The sequence below is a fragment of the Camelus bactrianus genome, chromosome 35 (assembly GCF_048773025.1).
Source record: "Camelus bactrianus isolate YW-2024 breed Bactrian camel chromosome 35, ASM4877302v1, whole genome shotgun sequence".
In the NCBI taxonomy this organism is placed as follows: domain Eukaryota; kingdom Metazoa; phylum Chordata; class Mammalia; order Artiodactyla; family Camelidae; genus Camelus; species Camelus bactrianus.
In genome coordinates, this window is record NC_133573.1 from 31,021,409 (window position 1) to 31,047,396 (window position 25,988).

General features: G+C 59.6%; 1 protein-coding gene across 5 annotated transcripts in view; it reads left to right on the forward strand.

Moving 5' to 3' along the window:
• ADARB2 (adenosine deaminase RNA specific B2 (inactive)) overlaps positions 1–25,988 on the forward strand; it is a 421,699-nt gene that overhangs the window by 325,757 nt on the left and 69,954 nt on the right. For all 5 annotated transcript variants that reach the window (XR_012504275.1, XM_074358384.1, XM_074358386.1 and 2 more), the window contains one exon: positions 7,152–8,026. Coding sequence is in view for 4 of the 5 variants with exons in the window: in XM_074358384.1 (XP_074214485.1) it covers positions 7,152–8,026 (875 nt within the window). In the remaining variant the exon portion in view is untranslated. The remainder of the gene's footprint in view (positions 1–7,151; positions 8,027–25,988) is intronic.

Here is a 25,988-nt window from a genome sequence, read left to right on the forward strand (position 1 = left end):
GTCCCCACCTGGAATCCCCTCCCCACCTGGAATCCCCTCCCCACCTGCAATCCCATCCCCACCTGGAATCCCCTCCCCACCTGCAATCCCATCCCCACCTGGAATCCCCTCCCCACCTGCGATCCCGTCCCCACCTGGAATCCCCTCCCCACCTGCAATCCCGCCCCCACCTGCGATCCCCTCCCCACCTGCAATCCCATCCCCACCAGGAATCCCCTCCCCACCTGCAATCCCGCCCCCACCTGCGATCCCCTCCCCACCTGCAATCCCATCCCCACCTGGAATCCCCTCCCCACCTGCAATCCCGTCCCCACCTGGAATCCCCTCCCCACCTGCAATCCCGTCCCCACCTGGAATCCCCTCCCCACCTGCAATCCCGCCCCCACCTGGAATCCCCTCCCCACCTGCAATCCCGTCCCCACCAGGAATCCCCTCCCCACCTGCAATCCCGCCCCCACCTGCGATCCCCTCCCCACCTGCAATCCCATCCCCACCTGGAATCCCCTCCCCACCTGCAATCCCGTCCCCACCTGGAATCCCCTCCCCACCTGCAATCCCGTCCCCACCTGGAATCCCCTCCCCACCTGCAATCCCATCCCCACCTGGAATCCCCTCCCCACCTGCAATCCCGCCCCCACCTGCGATCCCCTCCCCACCTGCAATCCCGTCCCCACCTGGGATCCCCTCCCCACCTGCAATCCCGCCCCCACCTGCGATCCCCTCCCCACCTGCAATCCCGTCCCCACCTGGAATCCCCTCCCCACCTGCAATCCCGCCCCCACCTGCGATCCCCTCCCCACCTGCAATCCCATCCCCACCAGGAATCCCCTCCCCACCTGCAATCCCGTCCCCACCTGGAATCCCCTCCCCACCTGCAATCCCATCCCCACCTGGAATCCCCTCCCCACCTGCAATCCCGTCCCCACCTGGAATCCCCTCCCCACCTGCAATCCCGTCCCCACCTGGAATCCCCTCCCCACCTGCAATCCCGCCCCCACCTGGAATCCCCTCCCCACCTGCAATCCCGTCCCCACCAGGAATCCCCTCCCCACCTGCAATCCCGCCCCCACCTGCGATCCCCTCCCCACCTGCAATCCCATCCCCACCTGGAATCCCCTCCCCACCTGCAATCCCGTCCCCACCTGGAATCCCCTCCCCACCTGCAATCCCGTCCCCACCTGGAATCCCCTCCCCACCTGCAATCCCGTCCCCACCTGGAATCCCCTCCCCACCTGCAATCCCGCCCCCACCTGGAATCCCCTCCCCACCTGCAATCCCATCCCCACCAGGAATCCCCTCCCCACCTGCAATCCCGTCCCCACCTGGAATCCCCTCCCCACCTGCAATCCCGTCCCCACCTGGAATCCCCTCCCCACCTGCAATCCCGTCCCCACCTGGAATCCCCTCCCCACCTGCAATCCCGTCCCCACCTGGAATCCCCTCCCCACCTGCAATCCCGCCCCCACCTGCGATCCCCTCCCCACCTGCAATCCCGTCCCCACCTGGAATCCCCTCCCCACCTGCAATCCCGCCCCCACCTGCGATCCCCTCCCCACCTGCAATCCCGTCCCCACCAGGAATCCCCTCCCCACCTGCAATCCCGCCCCCACCTGCAATCCCCTCCCCACCTGCAATCCCATCCCCACCTGGGTGGTAGGGAGGTACTAACAGTGACTGTGTGATTGAGAACTCCAGATACTGCAAACACAAAACAAAAAAACCAGTTCTCTCAGACCATCCTTCCTCTCTTTCATTGTTTTTGCCCTCCAAACCAAAAAGAAAAAAAGAAAAGAAAAAGAAAAATTAACGCAGTCTCTCTGGACGCAGTTCATACAACTACTTAACAAGGAAAGAGCTGGACAGGCGCCTGCTGCCCAGAGAACTGTTTGGCATGTGAATTGGGGAGGCACCTAGGCCGTGCCGGGTGGGTCCTGGGGCTGCTGGGGGCGGGTCTGAAGGGTGGTGCCTCAGGCGGGAACTGTCCCTTGCCCGGTCCTTGGAGGAGACCCTGGGGTGGAAGGGCCAGCGTGTGTGTGTGAGGGAGGATCCGGGTGTGTGTGTCGGGTGGTGCCGGCCCCTCTGGTCTGTGGTGTGGAAGCGGGGAGGAAAGCCCCCAGACACAGGGGCACCCCCTGCATTCAGCGTCACCCCTTAGCAGGCAGGAAGCGAGGGCGTGCTTGCCGCGGGCTGGGAGGGGCCCATGCGCACTGATGGTCACCAGGGCTGTTGGTTTGACCAGGAAGCAGCAGTGGGTGGAACTCTCCCTGGAAGGTTGTCCCTTTTGCCTCAGATTGTAAGGAACACAGACGGCCCCCAAATAGCCCCTCCCACAAAACGTGACTGTGGACAAGATGGGAGCTGAGTTAGTTCCCTGGGCTGTTCCACAGAACCAGGTCACAGAGCCGTCCAGTGTCAGAACCAGGGCATCCTCAGTGACCGGTCCTTGACCCCCCGTTTCTGGACGAGGAGGAAGTGCACTGAAGTCAGCGCCCAGCCCCGCGAGAACACGGTCCAAGGAAAGCTCTGTCCTCTTGGACCAAACCTGGAACTTTCTAGACTTAATTTCCCGACGACGACTTCAGAAACGTGGAGCACACAGCACGCCTCGCTCTCCGGTGCTTCGATTTATTGCAGCACGGATGCTACGTTTCCACAAACATTATTTTTTAATTACGGTGCATTCATTGGTTTCTTAGAAGTAACACTTTCGCACACTAATAGGCTGCAGCCTAGGGGGAACGTAACTTTCCTGCATGAGGAAACCAAAAATCTGCATCGCTGGCCTCATCGCAGTGGTCGGGGCTGAGCGCACCACATCTCCGAGGTGCGCCCAAATGTTCACACACGTGTGTGCATGCACACACACACGAACAAAGAGATATGTGTGTGAAAACACACACATGCCCGCAGCCGACCTGGACGCGTGGACACGGCTGATGGAGAAGCACGTGGAATGGGCGCCTGGAGGAGGGAAGTCTTCCCCTGCCGCCGCTGCCGCCGCCTCCTGTCACACTCGAGCTGCCGGGGCCCCGGGCCCCGGCCGAGCCTGGTCCCCCGTAGGAGCTCCCTCCCCACCAAGGGCACCTGTGACTCTGGTGCTGGACCGACTGGAAGCGTGGGAGCCGGTGTGAGGGCAGGGCCTTGGGATGCGACCCCACACTCCAGCCCACGACCTTAGGCCGTAAGCCCCAACGCTCGGAGCCGCGGTGCCCCGTGTGTGCGTGGGAGAGCAGCCCGGCTGCGGTTGGGGTGGGGGGCGCATGAGGGCGTCTGAGGGAAGGACCCAGAGAAACAGCCAGTGCTGGAGCAGGGCTTGCTGTGCGAGAAATCAGGCTTTTCCCTAATTCAGTGGCCAAGAGGTGGAACCTTACAGATAAGGATGATTTTGAATTGTTTATTACGTGTTAAAGTGCCTTTGCAATGCTTGGGAACCTTACTTTCTATCAGTGGATTAGTCATCCCCTTTGTAATAGCTGCTGTTTGTTAATTGACTCAGAAAACCCTGTTTTCACGCATTGTTCAAAGATAAACCTCCAAATTAATGCCGCCAGGCCAGGCTGCGTCCAGGACAACCCAGGGTGCCTGGGTGCATGACGTAGGGTTAAAGGTTGGCAACCTGCCCCAGGGGGACCCCAGGAGGAGCCAAGCCAGGAGCGCAGGTGGAGACCAGGCCCCCCTCTGCCCCCGCCGCGGAGGTGACCCCAGGTGCACAGGCCACGGGCCAGAGAGCAAAGGAGGAGCTCAGGTCCCGTGATGCCCAGACCTGGACCTGAGGGGGCACGCAGTGGGGTGGCAGCCTCTCCAGTCTGTCGGGAGCGCGCCATCTCTGGGTTATTCCCTCCGACAGTGCGGTGTGTGAAACCTGCTAAATAAACGGAGGGGAAAAATGAGAATCATTTCCTGGGTTGGGGGGAGGGGCTGAGGAAGAGGAAAGGTGAATTTGTGAAGTCAGAGCTGAAGTTCCGTAAGAGGGCCACATGGAGCTGCGTCAGGTCTGGCAGGACCCAGCTGGCAAGTCCAGGCAGCACCAGACCAGAGGCCAGGGTCCCCTGCTTGCCGCCCCTCCTCGCCCAAGACTGCATCACAGGAGACCTGTGTCCCTCCCACGGGACCAAGCGTCTGCAAGGCAGCGGCTGGTTCTCCCCTCTGCCTGTCTCGGGGACCACAGGTTGGAGGCTGAGGCTCAGGGCATCCTGGCTGGTCTTTGTAAGAACCAGTGTTTGCCTTGCCAACCAGAGGGAAGTGGGGTGCGTCTGGGGTGCACGGTGGAGACCATGGCTCCACAACCAGGTAGTGGGTGTTCAGACCTGGTCCCGGAAACTGCGCACAGCCGGGTGCACTGGGAGGGGGCGGGGCCCCACATCTTCTTTCTGGGAAAATTCATCGGGAAGCCCAGCTCATAAAATAAAAAAGAAAAGCTGGGCCTGTAGAGGACGTGTCGGTGTCCCTCTTCCTGCCGTTCACAGAAATGCCCAGACTTGGCTGAGTGTCAGGGGTTTTGCTAAGTGTCACGTGGGTCCTTTAGCTCAGCCTCAGGCGAGTGCCATCAAAACCCTCATCTTCCATCTTAAGAAGATGGAGTCTGGGCAGGTGGAGGGACTGCCCAAGGCCACACACACCCCAAAGTTGGAGGGAACTTTGACCTCTCACCTGCCTGACCCCGGAGCCATGAATGACCACCGCCCCATCCTGCAGCTGCCCCGACTTTGTGCAGGCTCAGGAGTCCAGTTAACCGAAGCATCTGGGCTGTGGCGAGGGGAGTAGAACCCTTAATCTGCTACTTCGCAAAAACCAGAGGGTCACGTCACCCCCAGAGAGCGTAGAAGGAGAGGGCCAGCAGCTGCCTCCATCGGTTATTGTTAATTACTGATGGGCACGGGAGGAGCCTTCCCCCACCGTTGATGCCCGAGGCTCAGGCCCTGGGAAGCTGTAATGAGGACAGTCAGGTGCTGAGGAGAAGGGCACGGACGTAATTTCCGTGCAGGGTGGGGGGACGTGTGGGTCTGCGGGGCCTGTTCCTCCAAGATAAACCTTTTCCCTCGGAAGGCACAAAGGCCATCTGATATCTTGGCCACTTTAATCACACACACAGCCTCACTCGACCCCCACATCGCAAGGAATCAATAAGAAATTAGAGCGCTGCTGGCAAGTTTCTGGGCAATCTGGCGGGCGGCCGTGAGGCTGGATTGCTGTTTTTTCTCCATCTTCACCTTCCGTTTGGGAATCTGCGTGGTTGGTGCCCCCTACCAGCCTTGGCCCGAGGTACCCCAGACAGCAGCACCCATTGCCGCACGCCCAGGATGCACAGCTCCCCACAGGAGGGGCTGGTCCAGAGCTGTTGTTGGGGAAGTGACTCTTCCTGCTGAGATGGGCTGTGAATGACCCCCATCCCCTCTGACTTACGAACGCTCAGACTCGCCCCTGCAGACACAAGGACAGCTGCGAGCCTACCGTTTCGCAGAAGCCAGCCACGAGAAGTGCTAACAGACCACCTCACCACCCAAGCAGCTGAGAGTCAGCCCACAGCCCTTGGGAGCCTGGCCTCCGCCTCCCGCTGGGCACACCCTCCTCCGGGCGCTGGGCGGCTCCTCCCTGCGGGGACCTGGCCGGGAGGGCTGGCCCCACCTGGGCCCTGTGAAATGGTACTTGTGACAATTTTCCAGCAGCCCCACAAGGACGAGGTCACCCGCTCGGCACATCTTCCCACAGCTGACTCTCCTGGCAGCAGGGAGGGAGATGCAGTCAGTCTGCTCCCAAGCTGCGCTGGCTGTAAAGCTACCTCAGGTTTCTTCTTGCTGAACAAGAAAACTGAGTCCCAGGTCCTGTGGAGAAACCTGAGAGCACCAAGGTCACCTGTGTGGCCGGGACCCCAGCCCCTCCTCACCTGTCGGTCCACGCCATCAGCAGACTTCCTCAGCTCCACCCCCAGGCAGCCCGTGTCTGTGAAACGGACAAGAAAATGACCCTGAGCTCCTCTGCTCCCGTAAAGCCTCCTCCACAGCCTTTCCTGGATGGATTAACCAGCCAGTGACCCTCGGTTTCATCCCCTAGAAGGCGGTGCCCTGACCCACCGCGAGTGGCTCTTAGGAATGAGGGAGGTGCCAAAGTGAACGTGTGGGAGGGGCTTGGTGAGAGCTAGCCCACTGCTCGTCACCGCCATCCTCGGAGTTTCTCAGGCAACCTTCTGGGAGCACATCCGGCCGGGCAGTGCGGACGCTGTTCTGGGCCCTGTGGGGTGCACGGCTCAGCCACTCTAAGCAGAACAGCTTTGCTGAAGAAAAGTGGTCCAAGAGGGCCAGGCCAGAAAGTTAAATGATCGCTACCTGCGTTCCTCATGTGCAGTGAGCAAATGAGGATTTTGCTGAATTTACTTACATCAGTTTGTGCAAAAGACATGAAACCCCACAGACACAAACGAAGCCGCCCTCTGAGCCATGTCCCACGCTCCCCTTCTCCCGGGGAGGGGTCCATGTCTGAGCTTTACCCCCGTGAGTGGGGGCAGAGACAGCACATTGGGTCAGCTCTGTGTCTTTATTACTTGCATTGAAAAGAGCTTCTGTGTGCCATTTTGCAAGTTGCTTTCATTGTCCCACCCTGTAATTCTGAGATCCATCAGAATTACATCCATCCAGCGACCCAGGGCCTGACCTCACCCAACCCACCACTTTCCACGCCAGGGGAGGCCCTCAGCATTGCCCAGAGATGCTGGAAAGAGAGGGCCGTGTGTCTGCTTTGTTCGGGGCAGCAGTGGGGGGCCAGGGGCCTGTGCAGGGACCCGCAGCCCTGATACCACACAGGTGGCGCTCCGAGCAGCAAGTGGGAGAGGCCCTGAGGGAGCGTGCCCCCGGCCCAGGCCCACCTCACGTAGTTCACTGCAGGCCCTGCTGAGGGCTGTGCCCGCCGGAGTGAGGACCCCACCCCCGGGGGGCTGCCGGTTCTGCTGGCCCACGGACTCGGGGCACTGCTCAGGTGGTCTCCCCATGACCCTTCCCGCGGGTGCCGGCCCAGAGCCTGTCCCACAGCTGGGCTGCCAAGCTGGTGGCTATCTCGGGCTAGGAGGCTGGAATGTGTGGTCAGGTCACCGGGACCCGCGCCGGGGGTCTCGCGAGCTGCCAGAGCCCTGGGTCACGGCTGTCTGTTCTCGCCTCCAGGTACCAGCAGCGCAGACGTGAAGGAAAACCGGAATGTGAGCAACCTGGAGGCGCGGCCGCTGCCTGTGGGCGACCGGACCCGAGGAGGCCCGCCCGGCCTGAAGAGGAAGCGACCGCTGGAGGAGGGCGGTGGCGGCCCCCTGCGCCAGCTGCACCTCCTCTGGAGGGGGCTCTCGTGGTCCGTGGCGCCCAAGAACGCACTGGTCCAGCTGCATGAGCTGCGGCCCGGCCTGCAGTACCGCACGGTGTCCCAGACCGGCCCTGTGCACGCGCCTGTCTTCGCTGTGGCCGTGGAGGTGAACGGGCTCACCTTCGAGGGCACTGGGCCCACCAAGAAGAAGGCCAAGATGCGGGCGGCCGAGCTGGCCCTCAGGTCCTTCGTGCAGTTCCCCAACGCCTGCCAGGCCCACCTGGCCCTGGGCAGCGGCGCCAGCCCGTCCCCGGACTTCACCTCCGACCAGGCCGACTTCCCGGACACACTGTTCAAGCAGTTCGAGCCAGCGGCGCCCAGCGAGGCCTTCCCCGGCCGCCGCCCTGCCGCCCCCGAGCGCCTGTCCGCGGCCTGCCGGAGGGGGCGGCTCCTGTGCCGGCCTCTGGACCTGGTGGGCACCGCAGCCCCGGGCGAGAGGAACCCGGTGGTGCTGCTGAACGAGCTGCGCTCAGGCCTGCGGTATGTGTGCCTCTCAGAGCCTGAGAAGCAGCGCGCCCAGAGCTTCGTCATGGCCGTGAACGTGGATGGGAGGACATTCGAAGGCTCGGGACGCAGCAAGAAGCTGGCCAAGGGCCAGGCGGCCCAGGCCGCCCTCCAGGCCCTCTTCGACATCCGGCTGCCCGGGCACATCCCCAGCAGGAACAAAGGCCACCTCCTGCCCCAGGTGAGAGTTCAAGGAGGGCTGCCGGCAGGGCGGGGCCCAGGGGAGACCCTGCGGGTGAGTGGGGGGCGTCCACCCCTGATGAGCCGAGCTCCGCCCCTCCCAGCCCAGCGCTGGGAGCCGTGCTCAGGCTTTGGGGAGAGAGAGCCCCCAGCCTGTGAAAGGAAAGAAAGAACGTTGGCTCTGACCTAGCAGAGGTGAAGGGAGAGCCAGGGAGCAGGCTGTCTTGGAGCATCGCCAGCTCCTGGGGATGGGGCAGGGCTCCTGTCCCCCGAGGACTGCCCTGGGAAGGCCCTTGGTCTGGGCTGGGACGGGGAGCCTGCCGGCAAGTGCGTGCTAGGTGACCGTTTGGGCTGCGTGTCTGGCTCTGGAGGCTGGAGGAACCAGGCGCATGTGAATCACTCCATCTCGGTGGCTCCAGCTGAGGCAGCGGCCGGTGCAGGGGGCTCAGAGGGGACGGGGTTGGAGCCCGGCCTCACGGTCACCTCTCGGGCCTCGCCACACAAATCCAGGCATCTGCCTCCTCAGAGTTTACTGTCCCGACTCCAGGAATGCTCTGTGTGCTGTCCTTGTGTCGGGAACTGACCGTATGCTGTTTGACCACCTCACCCTCACCACTCTCGTAACTGCTTGTTCATGCAAATCATCTTTCCTCTTACTGTTTTGAGAACTATCTGCGGGCATCACTAATGTATCAGATGCAGAAAGTTATCTTTATTCACTTTTGACTTCAATTGAGGGGAGAACCATTCTGCAGGTGAAAGGCACTTGGCCCAGCACAGGGCCCATGTTCAGTGCCAGGCACTCGTGAGGTATGGCTATGAGCACAGTGTCCTTACCTCGCAGCACCTCTGGTAGAATCCGCTGTTTGCCTCAGGAGGTCGTGCATCCGCTGGAGAAGTCAGCGTGCCACCCAGACTCAGCAGCTCGAGGGGTTCTGGACAGCAGATCAAACAAATGCACTAGGACAGACCCCTCATGTCGAATCACAGCCAGGAGCAATCATCCACCCGCCCACCCGTCCTTCCATCCATCCATTCACCCATCCATCCATCATCCGTTCATTCAGTGAACGTCCCTCTGACTGGCGGGTGCAGAGCACGCACCAGCACAGACATCGGCCTGCTCCCCACAGCTCTGCTGCCTGAGGGGCAGAGACATAGAACAGAGAACCCCAATGGGGCGGCTGTTTCTCCTGCCACCTCTGGCCCCCAGTCCTTCATTTATTGTCAAATATTTACTAAACGTTCCAGGCACGAGTTGGAGGAGTTTAACCCATAATCTCCGCGCATCTTGCCTTCCGACCCACCCTCAAATAACACACAATCCAGGCGAAGAGGGGCGTTTGCAAAGCCAGGCCACGGTGGGGAGTCCCCGCCAGAAACCCTGCCGTCCCGCTGCCCCTGCCTGACGCCCCCGCTTCATCTCTTCCCCTCCTTGTCCTCCTTGCACGGCGTCTCCACCCACATCTGCGGCTCAAACCTGCCAGTGGCCTCCAAGGAGCCCCTTGGCCCCTACGGGCAGGATGGCCCCAGGTGGCCGTGGCCTGTGTCCCCCCCTTTCCTGGAAGGTCCCCTCCCCGTGGGCTGTGGGTGCCCCCCCCCCCCGCTGTTTAGTGAGAAGGCCCTTCGTCTGGCCCCGCTGTGCTGGCCCCGCCGCGCCCGCCCCGGGAAAGATGAAGGATGTCAGTGCGTCCCAGCCGCGAGGCCTTTCCTTTCATGTTGTCACCATGAGCCCTCGCAGCGGAGGAGCCCGGCAGCACCACTGCTTTGTAACAGTCATTTGACCCCAGAATGCAGCACATCAGTTAAAGCCACCGCCGCTAAATTATTTCTCTCTGACAGTCCGCTAACACCCCACTGGATGATGGAGCGCGCGGAGCGGCTGGAGGGCTGCGGGCCATCCATCACCCCAGACACGCCGACATCACACAAGGTCTGTCCTGGGCTCATTACCAGGCCGGGCGGGGCCGGGCAGGTCAGTGCTCAGGACCAGGTGCCCCCCACCCCTCACGGCTTTATTAAATTCGAATCTTGCCATGCGCCTGGTCTGGATTCAGGGACTGAGCTTTCAAAAAAAGATTCCAAGGCTCCCTGTAAATTCTGCTCCACTTTCCTCCTCCGCCCACCCCCACCTACACGTCTACACAGCGTGCATCCTGCTCAGACCGGTCCTGCTCCCAGGGGGCCCACCTTTGCCGTCTACCTGCACCATCAGCACCTGCTCCAGGAGACAAGTCAGGCACCCTGGCCTAGCAGGGCGCCCGGAACGCCGTTCACACTCTCAGAAAAGGCAGGACCCACCTCTGAGCCGGGAGGACCCTGCCCGAGTCCCCCCAGGGTGGCAGCGTGCTCACGGCTGGGGCAGCCTGGGTCTCAGCCTCGGAATTTAATGTTTTCTACCCGAAGTCCTGTCTTGGTGTGCAGGAGTCTGGGTTCTGAGAGTCCCCCGCTGGGTCCCGCAGACGCAGAGACAGTGTCTCTGTTTAGCATTTTGAACCGAAGGCTCCAGAGCCATCACTAGGGGTGAAAAAGTTCTAACTTGGCAGTCGCGTGGGGAGCACGCTGGGCCCAGCTGCGGGAGATCCGGGGCCAGGCGCCTGCTCCACCAGGTCCCGCCAGGCATGTCAGAGGCCAGCGCTGCCGGGTTCCTGGCTTCTTGGGACCTCGGCTGCAGAGCAGACCCCGGGGGCTCACCCGTCACAGACGCCCCGTGTGAGACCTACAGGGACCGCTGCTCTCATCCAGGCCAGAAGCCGTTTTCCAGCAGTCAAGACAAAGTAGTTTAGACTTATTCCAGCCTCAATCCCCAAAGAGTAAGTTCTGCAAAATGACTCTCAGTAAAGGCACCAGTCACCGGCGGCGAGTTCCCCGGCACCTGATTTCCAGTTTCCTCCGCCCAGGTGCTTCTCAGAATCAGGCTGATTTGGTCCTTCGGTTTCATGGGATCAGGTCTCTTTGGCAGAGCGACAAGGCCGTGCTTTCTCAATCCTCTGGAACAGCGCAGACCCGAGCAAGGGCACACTGCCAGCACCAGCTGATGACGGTGGCCGCCGAGACCGGGGCTGGTGGGAGGGCTGGCCCGCGTCCTCAGACGTCCTGGATCTGGGCTGGTGAGGGACCCCTCGGTCAACGGGAAACCTGGAAGCAATACGAGACTGTGTAGGAGCAGAAATACTCATCACCTGGAGGCATCATTGTTAAAAGGGGGGAAAAAAGAGGAAGAAGAAAGGGAGGGGGAGGAAGGAAAGAGGAGAGAAAGAAAGAAATCACAAAATCTGCATCTCTGTGGTCTTTATTCCCCACTCCCGGCTTGAAAAGACTTGAATTCATAACAGCCTTCAGTTCGGCCAGAGGCTCATCTCTGGGTGTTTCCGCCACAGGGAAACCGGTCAGAGAGGAGCAGGAAGTCCTGTGAAGGAGAAGAAAGAAACGGAGGAAACTTGTGGTGACACAGAAGGGAGGGGGCGGGGACACTCGCTGCTGGGTGGGACGGCCGGTTTCCTGTCTGGCTTGCGAGCTTCTCCTTCACCCTCAGTGATTCCCCTTTTGGTTTGTTCTTGACTTTTTTTAAATTCCATGTCAGGCTCCAGCAGCTCAAACAGTGTCTTAAAGACTGAGTCAGAGCAATTGAGACACTTTATCCCCGAGGATAGAGGGGCCGCCTTTAAAACGAACAGCGGCTACTCGCTTCCATCTGGGGACGGGAATCCTTCCAGGGAGCGGCCGCCCAGGCTGGTCCTCGCCCTCCGTCAGGTGCGGAGCCCACTGGGCCGCACCTGCTCTGGCCCGGGTGACACGGCTCTCGCCGCCGGGAGGGGCAGCCCCCGGGCACACAAGACGGGAAGTGAGCAGTGCCTGCAGAGTTTCCACGTTTTAGGGCAAATTTGGATCAGAGCTGCCGGATGTGACCCCGTCTCAGGAACCTGCCCCAGGATCAGCTGCAGAACAGACCAGGAGCTGCTTGTTACCGCGCTCTCAACAGCCGCACCATGGGGCACAGGGAGCTGTGCGCACGAACCCGCTGTCCTCCGTCCAAGGCCGGGGTGACCCCCAGCCGCCTCTGGCCACTTCACAGGCTGGGTTTCTGCCAATCGCCCCCTCCCCCAGCAGAGGCCGCGGGCCCCCTGCCAAATGCGAGGTGTTGATTGATGCCGCTATAATGAGTTAGCAATGGAGCGCTCCTCGGGTTTAAATGGGCTCAGATTTACGCACACAGCTGTGGGACTCCCATCACTCTGCTCTGAGATGGGCTCACACCGTCCGCCACGTTTCACCCAAGGCCCCGCTGAGACAGCAGTGGACGTTCCCACAGCGTCCTCCTCTCTCCGCCCCGCGGGTCCTCACTCTTCCGCCCCCCCCCCCCCCCCCCCCCGGCAGCTCGGGGATTCCAGAATGACCTCCGAAGGACACCTGCTGCTTTGCAGTTTCTACAGGTAGGACAAAACGGCTCTGGATCCCAACTGTTTCCTTGGAAAAGGCTGATTTCTTCCGGTCGCAGCAGGGTGCTCCTCATGGCCGCACTTTCTCAGCTGTTTTCCTGCTGGGGCTGGGAGCAGGGCGGGGCCCACCACGTCAGGCACCTGCCCACACAGCAGACTAGGAGAGCGGCTCTGTCCACGGAGAGAGCCGGAGGGCTGGGCTGATGGGTCTCCAGATGAGCGACACTCCCGCGTCTCTGCAGACCCTCTCTGGGCCTCGCGGCATTGGCGGATGGGGCGATGGGGAGGGGGTCAGACAGCACTCGCCTTCCTCCCCTGTCTCCCTTCTCCTCCTGGACCTGCACCCTCACCGCCGCTTTGCACTTTCCACTTCTCGTGGAAATCGCCCCGACAGGCAGTCTCAGCCCTGGCTGGTTTGGTGGCGTTCAAGTGTAAAGAACAAGTAGGAATCTGTGCAGCGAGCGTGGAGAGGTTGCGGTCAGCGAGAGCCAGGGTCAAGGGCGGCCCTTTCCTGGAAAGACTTCCACCAAATTTGTGGGGAAACGAAGAGCCTGGGATACTCATGCTTCCCTCTCAGACACAAGACTGAAATTTAGCGATTCCGGACTCATAAGGAAGTCTCTCTGCCTTCGTCCCTTCAGCCTGCTCCAGCAGAATTCCACAGGCCTGGCGGTCAGTAAGCCACTGGAATTTGTCCTCCCGGGTCCGGAGGCTGAGAGGCCGAGACCCAGACACAGGCAGGCCCCGCGTCTGGTGAGGACCCGCCTCCTGGCTCACGGGTGGCGGCCCCTCCCGAGCCCTCGCCTGGAGGAGCGGTGAGGCAGCTGGGCTCCGTGTGTAAGGACTCTCGTCCCGGCATGGGGCTCCCCCTCGTGACCCTTTGACCTCATCACCTCCTGGCACCATCATCTTGGGGGTTAGGATTCAACACGGATTTGGGGGCCACTCATCAGTCTGGAGCAACCTGTTAATCCCTAACTTTAACCAGAAAGGAGCCCAGGGGTATGTTTACGCGCTATCGTTGAAGTCGCAACAAATCAGCTCGAATCAACGCCTGCCGGCTGCCGCCCCAACCCCATGCCTGGCTGACCACCGGCCTTCCCAGTCTCATGCCCCCTTGCTGTCCTGCAATCCGGTGTCAGGAAGCGGAGAGGGCAGGATGCCAGCGGATTAAGCAGTGGTTTGACGGTTAATGAAGAAAAGAATCTCACCATGGGTCTCTGAGCCCTGGTTTAGACCCAGGCCCCGTGAGCAGGACCAGAATCTCGTCAAGGAAACCCGTGTCTCAGGAACTGATCGTGGAAGAAAGGGCTTTACTTGAATCAGTGTCACAGAACTCGGCCAGCCAGCCCATTCTCAACCCAGAATGGGGCCAGGGGCTTCCCCCACAGCCCTGGTCAGGGAGCGGGGTTTGGGGGGTCCACCCACAGCATGGCTGCTGCGTTGTCGTGGTTGTACCCAGATGGAACGTATACAGTGGGGCTGGGGGTGCAGGGCGCACTGGCCCTGTCTTTCCGGGGGAGCGGGCTCAGAGATTACCTCACTGACATCACAGCCTTCCCAGCTCGCAGGGTGGACCTCTTCGCATCCAAGAACACCACCATCCGAAGACTCTGGTTTCTTAGGCTCAGCCCTGACCCCTTGCCACGCCTACTGCTCCCATTGTCCCACACTCAGTGGTTTCCGGAGAAGGAACAGTTCCTTGGGTGCCTTTCCTTAGTGCCAAAAAAACCCTTGTTTCACAGCAGAACGCCTTCCATCGACATTTGGCCTCATGAGGGGAGGGGACTGTCCTGCACAGGGCAGTGCTGCCGGCCTCCCGCTCCACACGTGGGAGAGGCCCCGAGGAGCACGTGTTTGGTTCCGGGTTCCCTGAGTTTGGATCTGGGGATGCAGACGTGGAGGATGTAGAATGTTCCCATCAGGAGCTCGGAGCTCCCCCGTGACCTCAGATCCATGTGGGCACTGCCATGTCCCTGAGCCCTGGGGAACCGAGACGTGTCCTGCCCATTACATGTGCCGGTGGCTTTCAGTCCGGATGTGGGGGCTGGGAGAGCATGTGGAGGCTGCCCTCCGCCCAACACTGAGAAATTACAGGACTGAGTCCATGCAGACACCCCGTTGTGTCCAGTTGTTGTTAATGGCTTTAACAAGGAGTCAACCAGTCGAGATGAACCCACTTCTTTGAGGCACAGAGTGAAATTCAGAGCGACTCTCGCCTCTCTCTCTCTCACACATACACACCTGGCGCATGCGTGACCTGCACATTCATATGTGTGTGTGTAAACCTGCATCTGGAGCGAAAAACATGGTCCAGCGGGCGAGAATAGGAACCGGCCCCTAGGGGCCCGACGCCCGCAGCACTTCTGTTTTCTGGGAGGAAGAGGGGGACGCCTCCGCCGTTGAAGGCGCTCGTTTCCTTGAAGCTGCGGGTGGACGGCTGTCAGGTTGGTCCTTTGGTGAGAAGGAGGGTGGAGGAGGGAAGAGGGGGCAGCACTTGGCTCTTTTGTCCAGAATCATGGCGCCTTCATAAGAGTGGGCTCTGGGGTGGTCACCACCCAGGAGTCCCCAGAACGCACAGTCAGACCCCACTCTTCTTAGCCGCCCTCCTGCCTCAGATGAGCGTCTGGGGCAGACGCCTCCAGCACCAGGCAGGGGCGCATCGGACTGAGACTTCCCGGACCTGCGTCTGGAGCAAGGGTCGGAACCCCAGCTGCGGGCCTGCGCGGCTCTGGCGGCTGGGGTCCCCAGGTGCCTGGGTCCCTGCGATTGCTCCCCCACCCCACCCCACCCCGCTGTGGTGCTCTGCCTGCGTCCAGGCCCTCGTCAGTCAGGCAGCCTTCTGCCTCTCAGCACTGCCACTCCATCTGCGTTTCGTGGCCACATACACCCTCTTGTGGTCCATGAGGGGGAAGAAGCCTTTCACAGAGGACGGCAGCTTCCCTCCCGCACGTCCAGCCGACCCTGACCCTCCCCACATCTCATCTGCTCGGGAGAGGCACTGACACCAGAGTGGCAGCGATGGGTCCCCACCCACGTGGGCAGCTCTCCAGCCCCTGCAGTGAGGGAGCCAGACGCTTTGTAGACGCCCAACAGCACGCTTGTGCGCTGACGCGACGTGCATGCAGTGTGCATACAGTGTGATTTACAGTGACGCCGTGTCTGCACGCTGGTCAGTCCACACTTACGCAGTGTGGACACGATGTACAATGTGCACTTACACAGTAGCCTCCCCCCCCCACCAACTTCCTACTGGAAGAAGTTTGGTACAATTTAAGGTTTAAAAAGTTAAGTATGTGTTTAGGCCTCTGTGTCCCCAGAGCTGAGTTTTGGTGTCTCCAGATGTAGTTAATGTGCCTGCCGCTCCGTGACGCAGAGTCTGTAAGCCGCGCTCTCCGGCCCGCAGCCCCGGGGCGACGAGAGGAGGAGCCGCGGTGTGTCGGGCACCGTCCTGCCTCGTGTGGTCCTAGGCGCTTTACTGAGCGTCACAGCTCCCAGAGGTGGCACCACTGGCACTCCACTCAGACCCAAGTCCCCCTCCGGCTGTGCCTGGGCGGCCGGGCTGTCCTCGCACTGCGGGCATGTGGAGATGGTCCCCCGACCCCCCGTGGCCCCAGGGGCTCGTAGATCTCAGGACGGCGTGGCTTCGGCCACGTGCTGTGCAGGTCTCAGAGGCCCTGGGGGGCCACCACTCACCCCGCAGGGTCTTCTTGAAGGAGATCGGAGCTCTGCTCCTCCAGGCCCATGTGGGGAACCCACACCCTGACCCCCAGGCCCCTTCTGGGGAAGCTTGTCCCTGAAGCAGGCCATGGTGGTCCCTCGAAAACCTCTCTCTCTCTTCCTTCCATCTTACTTCTCAGGGGCCCTGACCCCACCCTGTTCCCACATTTATGATCCTGGTGCACACGCGCGATGGGGGAGGAAACTCACACGAGTGCCGCATCAGCAACCCTTTACGCGGGGCGTGCCGTGTGCAGGCGGTGGAGGTGCCCCCGGGTCCAGCCGCCGTCCCGCAGCCTTTCCACCCAAGTGGTTGCCCCTCGGGCAGGTGGCAGGTGGCAAGGCCTCCCACCCTGGTCGGGGAGTTGAGCGCAGCCCCAGGTGGAGAGGGCTGGCTCTGCCTGTAAAGCAGGTTGGTGATAAAAGTGTCACCTCATGGAGTGGGGTCGGTGGAGTGGTCCCTACCTGTGACATGTGTACACAGCACCTGCCACAAGGCGGTCTGTCCTCCTTGTCCCAGGACGCCGTGTCGGGCAGCACGGGTGGGCAGACGTGCCGTGGCGTGGTTAGTCGGTGGGACGCTCGGTCCCACTAGAGGAGGGGGAGGGACTCCTAAAACACCGGGCTGGCTCAGGCTGGCTGGGCGGGGACCAGCCGGGACCCCCTGGGTGGCACTGAGAGGCCCTCGGGCTCCAGACGTCCGTGTGCCCACCGACCCACGACCCTGGCTCACCACGCAGCACTGATGCCGCTCTGTGTGGCCGGCAGCTTGGGCAAAGCCAGAGCTTTGCTCCTCACTACCGTCAGGATCCAGCTTCCCGGACCAGGGAGGAGCTGATGGCCCGGGAAGGAGGCGCCCTGGGAGCCGTGTGTGGGCAGGGACACACGCTTATCTCGGGGGCGTCCGGGCAGGGGTCGGGGGAACCCTCTGGTCCTCTGCCTTCTGCTCCAGGGCAGCTGAGCGTCTCTGTGAGGGTCGGAGGTCAGCTGAACGTCAGCCCTGTTTAAACACATGGCGTCTGAGGGGACACGTATCCCCCCAACCCCCAGCACCTCCCAGAGGAGCAAGGGCAGCATGTCTACCCTCATCCCCAAGGATCAGCTCCCCCTCCCTCGGCTCTACTTTTAAGTCAAGTGCAGTGACTACGGGTTTTCCCCGCTGGAAGGGACCTGTGTTCGCGGTGTCACTGTCCTTCATGTCGCAGGAGAGGGGAGTCCCTCTCCACCTGGGCAGAGATGCGCTCAAGTTCCCAGACCTCCGTCGCCCCCCTAATCTGGTCACCCCTCGTCCCTGCACGCTAGAGCCTAACGGAGCTCAGAAACGGGAACAACAGTTTGTGACAACAGCACAATTAAACTTGTTTAAAATGCGTTTCTCTAAATTAATGCACTCAGGGGACTTAGGACGTCACTCGAGTACTCGAAATTATAAGCCTACAGAACAAAAATCATCACACAAACAGCAGGCACGAGAGGCTTTTTTTAAATCCAGGGCATTTTCCCGGAGTCGTGATTAAAATAGATCAGTGATCAAAGCTGCTTCCACGGGCAGGGGCGTCTCTCCGTGTCCCGCCTGTGTTCCCGCAAGGGGAGGTACTCAGCAAAGGGGTCTGGTTGCCTGGCTTGGGGCAGAGGTTTCAGTCTGTTACCGAAGCAGAGAATTCCGAGAGCACGTGCTTCCGTCAAGCGCACGCGTGGGTGTGGGCTTCAATACCCAGAAACTGGAATCTGGAGCAACCGGGCCGGCGGAGGCGGAGTGGGGCACCGAGGGCTTCCCGCGGCACGGCTTCCTGGCAGCTCTCGGTCACGGGCCCGGTGGCCCGGCCACCCAAGGCCGTGGGTCAGGGCCCCAGAGCCAGGACCGGCCCCAGGGGGACAAGCGGCTGTCATGGCGGCCGGGCTGTGAAGTCGGGGTGGGTGAATTCTGATGGAACTCAGGAGGGAAGCCTTCATGGAGGAGGTGACGTCTGGCTTCCGGGTCCAGAAACCTTCCCCGGAGGAGGGGACAGCAGGAGGGCAGGGGGCAGACCGTCGCAGCTGGGGAGCTGTTTGCCACATGCGGCTGGGAGGGGCAGGCAGCGGGCAGGGGCGGTTCCCGAGAATGCAGGCTGCAGGATCACACGCCAGAGTGGCAGCAATACGGGGGGGGGGGGGGGGGGGGCGTGGCCAGAAACTCCAGGTTTGGTTTTGACGTGGGACGACCGGGAGGATTTCTCCTGCCGCTGAGCCACACTGGGGCCAGCAGGCCAGCCCCCACCTTCACAGCTGGGTGTCTCTGGCAGCTCACTCAAGCCCCTGGTGTCCTTGTCTATACCGTGGGTGACCGCGTTTCCCCTGGCACGGGGGCGGCGTCCCCAACCGAAGGAGCTGCCTGGAGCTCCCCGGGACTGAGAGTGTGAGACTGAGACTCGAGGGACCCAGCACCTATGGACATGCATGTTGATGTGACCTTGGGGCCAATGAGGGGGGGTCAGGGCGCTTGGGTCTGGGGTGTGAGGGGGGCCTCCCCCCGGCTGTGGTCACCGTCCAACTGTGAGCAGCCATGAGTGAGTCACCTGTGTGCCTTCTTGACCCAACCCACAGTCTGGCTGGTCTCTTGCCCCGGAAAGGATCACGGGGGAGTGGAGAATGGAACTTGAAAGCACAGTGGGGCCGGGCAGGGAGGGCCCCGGGGAGCCCTCGCGTCAGCAAGCTCAGGTCCAGCTGTTCGCCTCTCTGAAGCCTGTACTCTCGAGGCAAGTGTTGGTAGAAAGGAAAGGCTGCTTTATTTAGGAGGCCAGCAACCTGGGGAGAAGTGGCTTCTTGTCCCAAAAAGCCAGCTCCCCACTGCAGATCGAGGGGCAAGAGCCCTTTCCAGGGGAGTCTCGGGGGTGCACAGGCGCGGGAGGGGCCACGTGTGAGCAGCACGGTCAGCGCCGACAGTCCTCCTGAAGCTGGTCACTGGCCGGTCTTGACCTTGATTGTGTCCAGTGCAGTTAATCTTCAGGCCCAGGATGGGTCTGTTCCCGTCTCTTTGAGGCCTGTTCTCGGAACTGTGCCAGCTTCTGTCCCGGCTACAGTCTGGTCATTGTGGAGCTAATGTCTCCTCCTGGAGGGAGGTGTGCGGTTTCAGCTTCTGCAAAACAGCTCAAGGACGTGGCTCAGAATATTGCCAGTAGCCCCTGAGGAGGAACTAAAGGTCCGTGGCCTTGTCTAAAGGCTGAACTATTAGTGTTTCTTTTGCTTGACTGTTCTCCTGTGCTTCTGAATTTTTCACTTCTCTGATTAAACTTATTCTTTGGCTAAAGTTTTTGTGCAGACAACTGGCAGGCAGGGGACATGGGGGTGCGGGGATCTGTCCCAGGAAGGCCCCATCGGGTCCTGCTCTGTTACATGCAGTCTGGGTCCCACCTGTCAGTCACCAGCAAGACCAAGGGCGAGGGTCCAAGACCTCGCTTCTTGGTCGTGAAGCAGGGCTGGCGACCTTGACCCCACAGGCGATTTGGAGGCACACGGAACGCACTGGGGGCTCCTGGCCTCCCTTCTCCGCTGGCTAACTCTCCAGTTATCTTGAAAGGTTTTACGACCCTGCAGGTCCCTGAAGACCCACCCGCCGGCCCTTCTCCTCCTCTGGCAGTGGAGGTGCACACGCCACCCGACAGCAGCCTGTTTCCAACACCGGCCCGTCAGACTTGGTGGACGACTGAGTCCAGGGATGTTCATCGGACCCCGACGGGTCCCCCTGGATCCAAGGGTCACCCAGGATCGTGGGTGACGCCTCTCACTGTTGGTCTTTTGGTTTGGCCAGTAAATCAGATGACTGCAGAGCTTTAGAAACACTAACGCAGCCCCTTGTTTTATAGAAATGACCCCCAGACCGTGTGGAAGCTCCATCTTGCGCGAGTACAGGCTGGCGGGGGGAGGTTGGAGACAGGTCCCCTCGCCGCTTCGGAGGGGCCCTCCCACCAGCGGGAGGGGCTGTCAGTGACTCTGCAGTGAGAAAAGCGTGAACTGACTTTGTCTTCGGTGTGGCTTTCATTCCTCTTCCTGGAAGTGCCTTTTCCCCCAGCTTTACCCCCTGGTGCTGCCCGCCTCCGGACAGACAGTGACGGACCCTGGGCTCTGGTGCCATGCAGACCGCGTGCACTGCACCTTCTCCGTCCCCCCGAGATCCACCATCTAAGACCCAGATTCTGACCCAGGCTGAGAACACAGCCAACTGAAATCTTGTGTTTGCAGAAACAACCCCATCCCCACCCCACAGTCTTTATCCGAAGCTATCCCTGCTGCCGAGAGAAGACATGGACCCAGCAGAGTCTGTGGCAGGGCGGAGACACCTTCTCGACTGCACCTTCTGCTGATCTGACCCTGGAAGAGCAGGTCACAGTCCTCGGGGAGCCAACAGAGCCGCCATGCACTCCCCTACAGTTTGTGAAGATGCCCACCTGCTTTGATGATGAAAGGGACTAAAAACAGACAACATCAAACAAAGCAAAAGTATCAACCAGTCCAGGGCAGAGAGGATTTGTGCCAAGCTGAAAATTCTCCAGGTCAGCACTTTCGCTGAGACAGAGGGCTTTCCCAGCGTCGAAGCTGAGCGGTTTCTGTGGGCACGGGATGTCCTGGTCCTTCTAAGACAGATGGCGTGTCGTCTATGATAGGTACCCACCTACCAGAGGTCACGGGCAGCATTTACAAAGTGTCCGAAGACACAGAGGTCTGGGATGGCCCCTTTGACGTGACTCGTGCCCAGGTCGGAGCTGTTCCTGCAGCCCCGCGTCTGCGCAGGACCTGGTCTCTGAGACAGCAGGGACGTCTGTAGCCAAGCAGAAAGGGAACAGGTCGTACATGTGATTGTTCTGTGGCCCCAGACAGGCGGAGAATCAGATTGGTCTGGAATCCAATCAGCATCAACCAGAAAACCGCCTGTCCTGCAGCGCTGCTTCCCGGGGCTAAACGTCAGCTCTCGCGATCAGTCACCTCCCTGCCACCCTGTGCCCTCTAACTCTTAGGCCTGGGGGGAGGGAGCCGCCCCAGAGGAGGGGGCTGTCCCCCGTGCAAGTCCAGGGACCCACACTCAGGGAGGCCGTCCTGGACGGGAAATCCATGCCTTGTTCTAGTCAGTGCTTCCGATGAAGAATGGAACCTGGTTTTCTCGTTTCAGCATTTTCCTGGGGGAGGGGTGGGTAGAAGGAGGGCATGGCTAAAACCGCACATTTTATTTGACAGAGATCTGAAGGGGAGAATTGGAAATGGGGAAAGAATGATAAAAAATGAAGTTAATCTGCAGGGTAGTTATTAGGGACCAGAAGCAGTGAACTGGGAGCAGTCGGTTGGAACCGCAGCACAAGATAGCTAAACTTTTGGTGGATGGAATTTAAATACGTAAGGCTGAACTTCTGAAGTCGCGTTCGACGAAGCCCTCACCAGCCGGCATGACCGGAGGGAGAAACGCCTGCCACAGGTCCGTGCTCTTCCTGCTCTTGAACTGCCCGTTCAGTTTGGGACGTGTTTCTTCCTCAACGTCTCTTCCCCCTGGACTTGCTTCAGCGAGTGTTTCTCGTTTGAAATAGGTGCTCTTGTTTCAGGACATCGTAACTCATGCCAGCGACTCCTGCTCACGTTGCGAAGTCCCACAGCTGGATTTAGCAACAACAGAGCTCCGTGCCAGGAACCCCAAGGCAGAGCGAGCGCCAGGCCGGCCCACGGCGCTGCCCTGTGCGGCCGAGGGACCTGAAGACGGGCCCGGGTGGGCGCCTCGAGGAGACGCCACGTTTATGCAGCTCTGAGAACAGGGCCGCCCCCCTTGTAGTCCAACCAGTTATCTTGAAAGGTTTTACGACTCACTCTCTGAACTTCTCAGAGTATTTGAAAATGGGAATTAAAACAGTGACATCAATATGGTGAGACAGTGCGGATCACTGGAATGACTTCAACAAAAGAAGGGTGTCAGATTCAGTTCTAACCCTGGCGCCCCACAGCCAGGGCTGGGGTGGGCCATGAGCCTCTGCCCCAGCACACAGAGGAGCTGGACTGCCCGGCGGCACACCCGGCACTCAGCCAGCCCCCCAGTGCAGCCTGTCCCCGCACGACGGGGCCAGGTCTGCGCATCCTTCAGCTGCGCCGTCAGAGTTGCTCCTGAGTGGAAACCACCCTCGGCGTTTTGTCTTCCCCGATTCTTGGGTATTTGCCCAAGTACTGGGATTTATTTTGCAAAAAAGCACACACACCCCTACACCACGTGCTCATAAACACGTACTGTGTGAATCTGCTTTTTCTCTCTCCCAGTAATTAACTGACTTTGTAAAAGTCAATTCCTGATTGTGGATAAAACTCACAAAGCAGATCTTTAAATAAAAGACTGGGAGAAACTTCTTGGATTCGTCCTGAAATTACCCAGCTCCTTAGTCTCCCGCCTGCTGACTCCTGTGTCCTGAGTTGCGCTCGGCTGCCAGGCTGCTGCCCTGTCTCCGCGGGGGGCGGGGGGGGCACAGTGCAGAGGTGGGGGCTGCCGCCCACCACAAAGGCCACCGCCCCTGAGAACTGGTGACGGAGACCGGGAGTAATGAGCTGGAACTTCCCGAAAGTAATTCTTCGCAGCACGAAGGACAAGAATAAAACTCCGGCTGACACGGAGAACCCTCCGTGGACTGAGAAAGTGTAATTTTTCCTGCAGAGAACCCTCGTGGTCTTCTGAGGGCGAGCAGGCGATAGGAAATGTCTTCTCCACAAGGAATTACTCGTAATTCATAAGCAGCTGACCCTAAACGCAGTTGCAAAGGTCATTCTTACTTTATAACAAGAAGAAATATCTAAGGAACCTTCAAACCCTTCATTTTCCTTCCCCGGCCGTGCAGTAGCCATACATCATGATATAGACTCACCTGCCTTTCTACGCAGGGATATCCGCTTAATAAGTATTCGGGGTGGGGGTGGGGCGGGTCACCACGACGCATCCCACGGCGAACCTGAAGGGTCAGAGCGACGTGCAAGAGTCCAGTGCAGCCTTTAAACGTGCAGGGCACTGAACGGGCACCGGGTACGCAGGACGTGAAGAAGCGAGGGGACCACGACAGAGCTCATGCAGGAGGTCACCGTGAGCGCGAGGCAGACACAGTGACGAGGCGACGGCCTCGGTGGAGGAGTCTCTTCTGAGTAGCAGTGAGTGACATTTAAATGCCTTACGGAACCCCACTGTTTGGCGGCCCCCTGCTGTGAATTCTTTGGTAAAGCAAAGAATAAATTTAAAATGAACTGGGGCTGAATTTATGCATTCCGTAAATTTGAATGATTGCATATTGGAGTTTCTTAAAATGGGGGACACATTTAGAAATCACCGGATTTTACAACCAAGCTGTTTTTGAACAAGAGCTAATTGTGTTTACGTTTGTTATGAAGATATGCGGAAACGGGCTATGAATGGTCACATTAACCACAGCAGCCAAATGTGAAGACCCACTTAGCACTGTTCAAATCCAAATTCCGTGCTGGGGGACGTGGAAGCCAGTCTATCTGTGATGCAAACATCACTCTCTCTTGCGTGCACTGAGCAGGATAAAGGGGCCAGGAGCCAGTTGCCAAAACAGCGAGATCATCAGGGAGGGCACATTCTGCTTTGACGACTTTTGAAACCCAAGAAAAGCGACAGAGAATTTCCTGCTTAGGCTGGAGTGTATTTTTTCTGACTTACGACATATCAGAATGCTTCTTAAGGTTTAGGAAGGGCGTACACAACTGCAGAGTGTGTCCAGAGCTCCACGCAGCTCGCAGACAGCAGGTCTCCTGGCAGGGACACTGGTTTCCATGTGTCCATCCATCCATGCGTCCGTCGGTCCATTCCTCCGTCATTTTACAAATATTTAACGAGCAGTGCTCTGCCCCGGGGAACATGCCTGGTGCTGGGAATACACAGACGCGTGTCAGGTAAGCCCTGACCCTTGAGAACTGCCCGCAGCTGGTCGTTGGGTTTCCCAGGCCTGGCCCAGTAACTCCGTGGGGAGGGCTGCCTGGGACCACGCTTGCAGCATAAATGCCGGGCCCTGAGCCTCGCGCCAGATCAGACTACCTCAGGCTGCGTTTTTATCAAGTACCCAGACGATTCTCAGTCACGCTAAGATTTCAGAATTAAACTCGGGGGAGGGTTTAGACAGGAGGAGATAATCGCATCACCCCTCCTGTGCTGCCGCAGCGACCGTGCAGGTTTCAGAAGCCTGAGGAGGCAGGGCACCCCGGATCCCGCCAGGAAGGACCGCGTGCGGGGAGGGCACAGCTTTCCTGCTACAGAGGAGCCGCGCGGAGAAGTCCCGTGTACCCCGCGGAAAGGCCAACGGTGAGACAAGAAGTTCTCGCCAACTCTAGGCGACGTTTGGCTTTGTGAAAGGACCTCTCTCACGAAAGGGAAGCTTCAAAATCACAGAAGATAGCTCACCTTGAGCTCTTAAAGAGTCATCTATGAAGGCTGCAAACTTCAGTGAAACAGCCCACATGGCGGTAACCAGATGGGCAGGCACGAGTTAAAACCGTGCCTTTGTGTACGTACACATGCGTAACATGCAAGTTGTCGCATGTGCGCAGGCGCGGGCACGTGTGCTGGCCCTCCTCGGGCCTTTTTCTCCTCGGGAAGCGCAGACGATTGGCCCTCGGGGCTCACATGCCGGCTTTGGACTCCTGCCCCCAGCCCTGATGCCATCCCAGCAAGCAAGGCATTTGCTAAAATATTTTCAAATGCGTTTGACCCCAAAGAGGCCTGATCGCTTTCTTACTACATGTCATGAATTTATGGGTCAATAAGAAACTGAAAGTAACCCACTTGCTGGAGATCCACTCAACCCCTGCTGTAGCACCCCAGCCCCCCCAAATGTCTCCCACTCACGGTCGGCGCAGGAGGGCTGAACAGGGGAGGGTCAGGCTGGTCGTGGCGCCACCGTCCAGAGAGGACAGGCATGGTCCCCAGAGGTAACGTCTGTGATGCGTCCCATCTAGTCCCCGCTTGTCGCAGTGACCTGCGTAAGAATGCTTCCGTCACGAGGTGGATCTGCGCTTGTAAAGACCCCCGGGTGCTGGAGGTCCCTTTTCTCATCCCACCCAGCTGGGGGCGGAGGCGGCAGGCGGGGCTTCAGGGGTTGGGCTGCCTCGATGCTCCTTCGAATCTGCAGTCTTGGTGGCACTTGGGGTCAGCGTGATGGTGCAGACACGGGGCGCCAACCTCTGACCGCATCTTTCTTTCCTTTTATTTTTTATTGAACTGTAGTCGATTTGCAGTGTCGTGTGGTTTCTGGTGTACGGCACAGTGATTCGGTCATATGTATGTTTTCATATTCTTTTTCATTATAGGCTGTTACAAGGCACTGAGTACAGTTCCCTGTGCTCTACAGCAGGGCCTTGCTGTGTATCTATTTTATGTTCAGTAGTTTGTGTCTGCAAATCCCGAACTCCCAGTGTATCCCTTTACCCCCCTCTCCCTGTTGGTAATCACAGGTTTGTTTTCTGTGTCTGTGAGTCTGTCTGCTTTGTGGATGAGTTCATTTGTGTCCATTTGGGAAGGGTGTCTCACATTTACATCCGTTACATGAATAGGGTGCTTCATGCCGTCTGCACATTAGTGAGTTTGCACGTGGGGGTGAATGTTCAAAACGGCTTCCAGCATAAGCGCACCCAGTCGGAAGGTATGGGGATCACCAGGTCCAGCCTGGCATCTTCAAGGCCATGGTGGCGGCCAGCCGAGCCCACACTGGGGAGGCCCCCTTGTGGTCACACTGCAAGGGCCCCGCTGCTGCCTTCTGTCCAGACCCGGACACAGCCGTCCTTCCTGAAGGACACAAGAGA